We start from the raw sequence: 9,766 nt of genomic DNA, 5'->3' as shown, positions 1-9,766 counted from the left end.
TATGCCTTATTTTCACTCAGATCCACCTGCTGTGCTGTTAACGTAACTATTAGCATCTCTCTCTCTCTCTATGTGTGTACGTGCGTGCATGCTTGCGTGTTTCTAGCTGTGGTGGGAGAGTGTTGTTTTATTAGATATATACTCACATCGAAATTCTGGCATTTATTTGAGCCCCACCACCATATGGGTTAGCCCCACCGTAGTTGAACCAGAAAAAATACTCTGGCACCGCCACTGGTGACATCGCATCACGTAGCGCGTGACACTACATTATTTCATTTTGACAACCATGCCCTCAGGCCCACATTAAAGCACAATGGGCCCTGGGGCTAACCCTGGGGCGAACCACTCGTGTCCGAGTATAAATGTATATTCCGTCTTCTGTGTGAGAGGATGTCCTCTCTGGTAGCAGAGAGTGGAGCAGCTCAGAGGTCGCAGCCTCCTGCAGACTCAGCACATGGTGGATAACATGTCTAGATCTTATCTGTGACATTTCCCCGATTTCTTCCTCTTGCCACTCCCTGTGCTCTTTGTCCTCCTCATTCTTTCCCTCTTTATTTCTTTCTTTTCTCTACACACAAGCAAAATAAGACACAACACTTATTGTAAAACACCTCACAGCTCTGTCAAAATGAAACTCATTCAATATACTGTATTCAGAGTTTCATTCAATATATAAAAGGTTCCAAAATGGTTCCGACCACTGCTGCAAAGCTGCTTCAATCTGATGATGTGATTTGTTTCCTGATCGCGCTCATATGGAACTTTTCTTATTGAAAGTACAGCCAAACACCCGACTGAAGAGAGAGGAATACACACGTGCGCCGCGAGCGTTGTAATCAGTCACAAATCATTGCTATACGGCATGTTGTGAGCTTTAAGATCTGAACGACACCGGCTCACAACCCAAGCGTCACAGCCGGGTCGGGAGGAACAGTAACAACAACAAAGTAGTTTTTTTTTTCCACTCCCCAGAGTGGCCAGTCAGCCGGCTTCCTTTACTCGCCAAAGCATCAAAGTTAGTTGCCACTGGCGACTGGCGACCGCTAATTTTGAACCCTGCATATAACCATAGTTACATCCGTAATTCTCGTTTGCCTTCCTGGGGCGCCGTTTAGTTCAGTGGGTTGAGCAGGTGCCCCCATATGCAGAGGCTACAGTCCTCACTGCAGCCGGCCCCGGTTCAAAACCCAAATCAGGTGGCCCTTTACTGCAAGTCAATCTGACGTGTTTGGCCCAAAGCTTGGCCCCAGGGGCCAGGAGGTGCTGAGGAGGTGGGTGAGAGGAAGACATTAGCTTAACTAATGTCAGTCATGGACAACACCTGTCACCCCCTGCACTTTCACTTTTCCATACTGCTGTGCAATATTATAACACCTGGTGCAATATTGTTTACCAGGTGCTATATTCTGTTTCATTTACAAATACTTTTAAAATTGATGTTGCACTCTGTTTTCCTACAGCGTAATACTGTTTGTTACTGTTACTTTTCCTTGGTGTGTTGCTGCGATTAGCCTCTGATTGGCCGGAACAAGCCACCCTCTTCTCTAAAGGAGGGGCGAGCAGGACTACTATCTCTCTATCTCTAGAAGTAATAGCAGAGGAATAACATCATCTATTCCAAAACCGTTAATCATTGTCACATGTCACACTGTCACATGATCTTAGTGTAACACAGATGACGATATACAGAATGTGAGGGTGGGTAAATCCTGCAGATGGTCACTCCTCACATTAAGTGAAACACTGACTAACCTGCTATTAATATGCACAGGGAAAATGTTTGTGTATGATCTGGTATCTTAGATAATGACCTAAAAGGAATCTGTATTTAGAAGACATCTAGATGTGTTTTCATCAGAGGTAGAGGAAGAAAGTCGTTGTGCTTTTTTGTTCCAGTTACATCAACAGGTTAATTGTTCTCATGTCTTAAATGCTTTTCTGAGATGTCCAATGCAACTCAGTCTCAGGCCAACATAACCTTTGGACTCGGGTTACTGGAGAGAGTGATGCTTTCCACTCTGACTACAGTACCCGGCTATATTTTCTTCATCATTAATGTGACCATGTTGTTCACACTCAGGAGTAAACCAGTTTTTCGTGAGACCTCCCGTTACATTCTTCTCTATAATCTGCTTTTTGCCGACACTGTGCAGATGGCATTGAGCCAGTTCCTGTATTTACTGTCTATATTTAGAATAATGTTGACGTATCCTGTGTGCGGTCTTCTGGTCATGATCACTAATCTCACAAATAATGTCTCTCCTCTAACACTGGTGGTGATGTCTCTGGAGAGATATGTAGCTGTGTGTTTCCCACTGAGGCATGCAACCATCATCACCATCAAAACCACAGGAGTGGCCATCATTGTGGTTTGGGCCTTTTGTTCACTAAATGTTCTCATTCGAGTTATTTTACTGTTACAATTTCCATTTGAAGAGCTAGAGAGCCTGCAGATGAAAACTTTTTGTGGAACACTTGTCATGTTTCTTGAGCCAACATCTGTTCATTATGACAAAGCCTACACTTGTATTGTGTTTATTACAGCTACTTTAGTGATCACTTCCTCCTATGTTGGTGTGGTGGTAGCAGCCAGGTCAGCCTCTACAGACAAAGCTTCAGTCAGAAAGGCTCGGAAAACACTGCTGCTGCATCTGGTGCAGCTGGGCCTCATTCTCCTTTCAACCATGCACAACTCATTGATCATGGTTATCTCAAAAACTGTCACCAGGACAGTAATCATCCGCATCCTTAATGTTTTTTATGTGTTTATTATCATACTTCCGAGATGTCTGAGTGCTTTAATCTATGGGCTCAGAGATCAGACCATCAGGCCTGTCCTCTTGGGCCATGTATGCTGTTGTTTGAAACTCTCAGTTGTCTCAGGGAAGGCTAAGATCTCACCGTAAAAAAAAAAAAAAATTTCATTCAACTCAAGTTGTCCTCTGCTCATGTCAGAATGTATCGAGCATTCATAACAAGATACGTGATACAAGATGACTTTATTTGTCACATAAAGAAGTCACAGAGTAACATGTAGTAAAATGTCTCCTGGTTGCCCCTAAACTGGCCTTATTAGGGCCGCGGGCAATCGCACCGGGCACTGGTCCCAACAGCTATGAAATAGCTGCAGGGACCAGTGCCCGGCGACCAGTTGCTATTATCCAGTCTTCATCCAGTTCATCTTTTATCTTTTATATAGTTGTTATCATGCACTTATACTGTGATTTTATTCTATAGTTCCACTTGTAGTGTAGTGTACTGTACTGCCTCATTTGTGTTTATTTATTAATTTTATTGTTCTTCTGTTCGGGTTACATGCTGCCATTCCGACATGCTGCCACTCAGACATATCGCCATTCCGACATTTTACTATTCAGACATGTCACCATTCAGACATACCACCATTCCGACATGCAAACGTCCTGCCATTCCGACAGTTTCGTCCCGCCATTCCGACAAGGCTTTAATTTCCATAAGGAAATGTGCGTTACTCCGAGCGGCGGTTAGGTGTATGTGTGTATGTTTTTTTTTTTTTTTTTTCATGTTTTAAGACATGTGTACAGATGTGATACAGTCAGTGGAAGCTTAATAAATAAACAAACACAAAGTCTCGCCATTTATAATCACACACTCCGATGTCAGTTTGTAACAATTTCCCTTACAATAAGGATATAAGGGGAACTGACACAACTGCTGCAGGCGAATCTAGGCTCGCGCTAGTGCATCCAGGGAAGCAATAATCAAAGTCGCTACTTAGAGTCTCTGTATTTCACTGAACTCAAAACACGCCCATCACAGGCGGCATATAATAAACAATTACACACAGATCAAGAGAACCCGAAAGCCCTCCCCCCTCCCGCTTCCATTAAATCCGAGTGGGAATGAGTGTGTGTGTGTGGGTGCGCGAGCGCACTGTCACTGTCCGTGCCGGCGTGTACTGTATGTGTGTGTGCGGGGGTGCGCGAGCTCACAGTCAATGTGTGTGTGTGTGTGTGTGTGTGTGTGTGTGTGTGTGTGTGTGTGTGTGTGTGTGTGTGTGTGTGTGTGTGTGTGTGTGTGTGTGTGTTGGTGCACGGTGAGGGTGAGTGAGAGAGAGTTTGTTTGTCCTACTGTCCACACGGGAGCGACGCCGCGGCTCCTCCGAGGTGACCACCAGTCCTCTCCCTCGTCCCGCTTGGCTGAAAATGGGCTGTGAGGTGTCCAAACGGGCGGTTACACCCCGCCTTTCCGAATCCCCGCCTTTCCGACAATAGACTTCCATTCATCGTAATAGCGGGGTTTTCTATTTTTTCTAAAGACCCCGCTACTCCGAAAAGGCTATTGGGGGAAACCCCCAGTGCGCAGTGCGCATTGATCCTTTTTTCCTTTTTGGGGTCAAACGGATCATGTGCATAATTAACTGCAAAACAAGCAAATACTTCATATTAATGACATATAACGTTCATTATGCTTCTAGCCTGTCAAGCCTCTACCTGGTCTTTTTTACTAAACTTAACCAACTCCTTTCTTCATTGCCTAAGCCTAACCAAAGCATCTCCCTCAGTCAGCTGGCAGCACGAGCGGCGGCTGCAGCAGCCTCGCGCCCGTGTGAGCTCAAGCCGGCTTCAGCCGCGCTCGAGCGGAGCAGGGGGGGAGAAAAAGATAAAAAGTGTATTTCTATTACTGTGTGGGAGATCTCCAACAACGGAGTCGGGGAGAAAGCAAGTGGGACAGATCTGCCCAGTCCCTGAGCAGCGCACATTTCACAGACAAGCCACAAAGCAGAATGTAAACAACGTCACGCGGTTCAGCACCTTGGACAGCTGCGGGGGGGAGGAGGGGGTGTCGGAGTAGCGGTGTTTCGAAGTGGGGCTATTTCGGAACAGCGGGGTGTCGAAGTGGAGGGGTGTCGGAATGGAGAGCTGTCCCCCAAACGGGCCTTTATGATCCACAGGGTAATCCACCAGGAAAAATAATCCACTATGCCGCCTCTCCTCCCCTCTCACCACGTCACTTCTCCATTTAAACCCTCGGTCCCACTAATGCACTTTTACGCATTACGCACACAACTTACAGCAAAAAAGAAACATTCATTCATTCATTACAGGTCCGCACGTCCCAGTGCGCAAACCACAAGGATAATTGATCATTTCCCTGGCCTAATACACAATGAAAAAAACCTGGGGAGCAAACGTGCAAATCAACTACCCCAGCTGGCCAGGCAAAACCCAGTGGATCACTACAAGTTGTTGCAACTTTTGGGAATTTACTCCTGGTAAAAAGGCTTACAAACATGGACCAGGACGGCTCCATAATACGCACAAAAATCCAAAGGAAACGAAAGGTAACTTTAAAAAAAATAGCAACAGCACGAAGTAGTCAAAATATGTGTTTTACGCATGCCTCTGTGCGTCTGCAGATCAAATTGTTTATAATTAAACTTGGAGCCAGACCCGGCCAGGCTACAGGAGAGATCAAAAATATGCAGGGGTCCAGGACCCCCATGAGAACCACTGATTCTGTTGAACGTACTGTAACCACTGTGATACAATAAAAAACAACATCACTGATCTGATTCACCGGCGTAGCGGTCCCTCTCTCCATTAACTCTCTAGCTCTCTCGACCACAGCTGCAAACTAAGTGGCCAAGCGCCAATAATAATAATAATAATAATAATAATAATGCATTTTATAATCGAGATGGGATGTGACAAGGGCGTTGACCAGAGTCAAAGTGCTGTTAGAGGAGAGAGATGGGCAGGCAGGGAGGCGATGATCATTATTAACCTACACATTTAATGACCTTATGTCGGAATGGCGGGACGTTTCCAAAAAAGGCAAGTACCGCCATTCCGACAATGGAAACAAAAATTGTCGGAGTGGTGGGACGTTTTCAATTAATGGAAGTGCCGCCATTACGACAATTAGACGTCAATGTCGGAGTGGCGGTATGTCGGAATGACCCGCGGATACCCTTCTGTTCGGCCATTTTCTTCCGCCTTTTTACGGTCTTCTTCTAGTCCTTCATACTTTGTGCTATTTCAACAATTCATATATCAAAACGTGCAGCTTTTTTTGAACTTTATCGGCATTACTTTTCTCTTTTTAACTATTTATACTTTTTCAAATATTTAACTTTTTCTGATTTTTTTCAGCTTTATAATGTGTGTGTATTGCGTCTAACGAGCAAAGCTAGAGTGGTGCTAGAGTGGAGAGAGGCAAAAAAACATTCTAGAGTTTTTCTGGCTAAACTGTCAGCACGGCCACAAATTAAACTCTAGACAAATTATTTTCTCCAGTTTTGTAGCCACACTTGTCTTCTGGCTAAAATTCTGGTCAAAAATGCAAAGAGACTTAGATAATAATTTAAAATATTTTTTAAATGCAGCCAGGGAGCTCTCTGCTCTCATTCAGCCCAATGCATTTTTTTCACAGCAGCAGGAGAAGGAGCTCAACTTTGTAACTTGCTGTTAAGTGCTTTTTAAATCATTTTAATTCACCAAAAAATAGTCACAGGTCACAAAAAAGTCCTCTTCTTTCTTGGTGTGGCTAATTTCTGCACTTTCCTTACCTTTTTTTTAAGCAGGAGCCAGTGATCCTCTTATTAAAGGTTTTCTTTGCCCCTCACATACTGTCTCTGTCTGTAGCCTAGTGGTTAGCTTGCTGAGCTGGAGACCTGAAGGTTACTGGTTCAAATCTTGCCTCAATAACAATTATAGTGAATTATTTTCCCAGTCGTCCTCTGTTGACTTCTGATAACTTGCTTCATGTTGAAACTGCTGCTCTCAGCCTGAAATTCACAGAAATTTCCATTCTAAGTCATTCAAGCTTGACTCTCAAGCTTTCTTGGTGTTGACACAGTGTGTTTCCAACAGGTGCAGCTTTGGGCTCGTTAACTTCAGAGTGAGACAGAGTGCAGATCATTAACAGACAACAGTCTCTGCATCTGTGTGTGCACTGTGGCCTAGAGGCAGAGTGGAAGTCTACTGACCATGAGGCTGTGGGTTCGATTCCGACCTTGGTCAAACATTTGTATGGTGATCACTATTTGCTAATTCTGCAACAGCGTTCAGCTGCTTTCAGCATTCACACCATTTCCATTCTTGGAAATGCTTTTTCTAGTTTTATGTTATTGTCCCGTTATTGTATGTACTGGTCTGCGTTTTAATTGTTTTTAATTGTCTGGATGAGCGAGAGACACCTGAATTTCCCTACTCGGATTAATAAAGTATCTATCTATCTATCTATCTATCTATCTATCTATCTATCTATCTATCTATCTATCTATCTATCTATCTATCTATCTATCTATCTATCTATCTATCTTATATATAGAATAAATAAGATACATATGAGTAAAATAAAACTAATATGATGTAAATGATGTAATAAAATAAAATCTAAGTTGAGTCGTGGTTCAGGAGTCTCATGGCCTGTGGTAAGAAGCTCCTCCCGAGTCTCTCAGTTTCGGCCATCATACTCCTGAACCGTTTTCTCGATCTCAGCAGCTGGAACAGTTGCAGGCATGAGATGGATGATCCTGGTGGCTCTGGTCTTGCACCTCCCGGTATAGATGTGTCTCAGAGATGGCAACAACAGAGAGAGAATATACATTTTATCCTATAAGGTGTCATGACCCCCCTTTAATTCCACTGTCAGTGGCAAGGCCACACACAGTGAATGCATTATTTCCTTTTTCATTTTATAAAATACAGTTTTGTGGTTTGATGATGAAGGAAAATAAAATGATTTCGGTCGATATTATATGATTTTATACATCATGTTTTTGGTTCTTATTCACAGTATTACACTGTTCCTGTTCATTTTTGGCTTATATAATAAATAGGGTTGGGACTTTATCGCGTTAATTATGATTAACTCATTGAGTGCCAACCACGTAATTTTACGTTTTTTGCTTTTTTTATTATGAAAATAGACACTTTAAACACCTTATGTGTAAATTTGGGGACTCTACGACGAGCAGAACTGAAATAGATGACGATCAAAAACTCATGACAGCTCACGATCTGGAAGTGTTTGCAGACCGAGTTATGCATGCGGATGAAGCACAGCCGCAGCGAGGCACCAGCAGCTGGGAGCCGAACAGGAAGCTGGGCTCTAGGGCAGCAGCTCAGCTGACAGTCCCGCCCGGTCTTCATCTCGAGCAACACCGTGTCACAAATCATTGCTATACGGCATGTTGTGAGCTTTAAGATCTGAACGACACCGGCTCACAACCCAGGCGTCACAGCCGGGTCGGGAGGAACAGTAACAACAACAAAGTAGTTTTTTTTTTTCACTCGCCAGAGTGGCCAGTCAGCCGGCTTCCTTTACTCGCCAAAGCATCAAAGTTAGTCGCCACTGGCGACTGGCGACCGCTAATTTTGAACCCTGCATATAACCATAGTTACATCCGTAATTCTCGTTTGCCTTCCTGGGGCGCCGTTTAGTTCAGTGGGTTGAGTAGGTGCCCCCATATGCAGAGGCTACAGTCCTCACTGCAGCCGGCCCCGGTTCAAAACCCAAATCAGGTGGCCCTTTACTGCAAGTCAATCTGACGTGTTTGGCCCAAAGCTTGGCCCCAGGGGCCAGGAGGTGCTGAGGAGGTGGGTGAGAGGAAGACATTAGCTTAAAGCTGTACAGAAATGGCCGTTTGTCCGGTTTGTCGCGCCGAGTTGTCACGAGCTGCAACCCGAGTTTACCCGAGTGAGGAAAACGAATTTGATTGGTCGTTATCGAGGGTTACACCCCGCCTTTCCGAAGCCCCGCCTTTCCGACAATAGACTTCCATTCATCGTAATAGCGGGGTTTTCTATTTTTTCTAAAGACCCCGCTACTCCGAAAAGGCTATTGGGGGAAACCCCCAGCGCGCAGTGCGCATTGATCCTTTTTTCCTTTTTGGGGTCAAACGGATCATGTGCATAATTAACTGCAAAACAAGCAAATACTTCATATTAATGACATATAACGTTCATTATGCTTCTAGCCTGTCTAGCCTCTACCTGGTCTTTTTTACTAAACTTAACCAACTCCTTTCTTCATTGCCTAAGCCCAACCAAAGCATCTCCCTCAGTCAGCTGTCAGTGCGAGCGGCGGCTGCAGCAGCCTCGCGCCCCTGTGAGCTCAAGCCGGCTTCAGCCGCGCTCGAGCGGAGCAGGGGGGGAGAAAAAGAAAAAAAGTGTATTTCTATTACTGTGTGGGAGATCTCCAACAACGGAGTCGGGGAGAAAGCAAGTGGGACAGATCTGCCCAGTCCCTGAGCAGCGCACGTTTCACAGACAAGCCACAAAGCAGAATGTAAACAACGTCACGCGGTTCAGCACCTTGGACAGCTGCGGGGGGGAGGAGGGGGTGTCGGAGTAGCGGTGTTTCGAAGTGGGGCTATTTCGGAACAGCGGGGTGTCGAAGTGGAGGGGTGTCGGAATGGAGAGCTGTCCCCGTTATCGAGCGGGCGGGATATTCAAAGCTTGGGGCGAGCCCGAGCTCCGTGTGTGTGTGCGTGTCTCAGACGTTTGAATGACAGATGACGGATCCAATATCAGTGGCTGGTGAATCGTGTACAGGCTGACGTATAATCCGTGCGCCTGCATTATCCAATGCGAAAAAAAAAATACACAGTTTCAGCCCGGATTTACTCAAAAATAGAATTTTGCACAAAGTTTGGCCTACATCGTCTGAAAGATGAGTTATCACATTAATTTTATGATCCAGAGTGGGCTCAAATTCAGTTTTCTTTTCTGTACACCTTTAACTAATGTCAGTCATGGACAACACCTGTCACCCC

At 44.8% G+C, this 9,766-nt stretch overlaps 1 protein-coding gene across 1 annotated transcript; it reads left to right on the top strand.

Annotated features, from left to right (window-relative positions):
* Nucleotides 1-1,826: 1,826 nt before the first annotated feature.
* On the top strand, nt 1,827-2,909 carry LOC146975094 (odorant receptor 131-2-like). Its single transcript, XM_085796938.1, has one exon. The coding sequence runs from the start codon at nt 1,947-1,949 to the stop codon at nt 2,907-2,909; it is 963 nt and encodes a 320-aa protein (XP_085653064.1). The 5' UTR covers nt 1,827-1,946.
* The last annotated feature ends 6,857 nt before the right edge of the window (nt 2,910-9,766 follow it).

The sequence above is a fragment of the Trachurus japonicus genome, chromosome 14 (genome assembly GCF_045865225.1).
Source record: "Trachurus japonicus isolate A0001 chromosome 14, Traja_1.0".
In the NCBI taxonomy this organism is placed as follows: Eukaryota; Metazoa; Chordata; class Actinopteri; order Carangiformes; family Carangidae; genus Trachurus; species Trachurus japonicus.
The sequence above is the reverse complement of the archived record's forward strand: the minus strand, read 5'-3'. Positions and strand labels throughout refer to the sequence as shown.

Bases quoted from the DNA above. Each gene is read 5' to 3' on its own strand.
- LOC146975094 (XM_085796938.1), top strand. From the start codon at position 1,947: ATGTCCAATGCAACTCAGTCTCAGGCCAACATAACCTTTGGACTCGGG.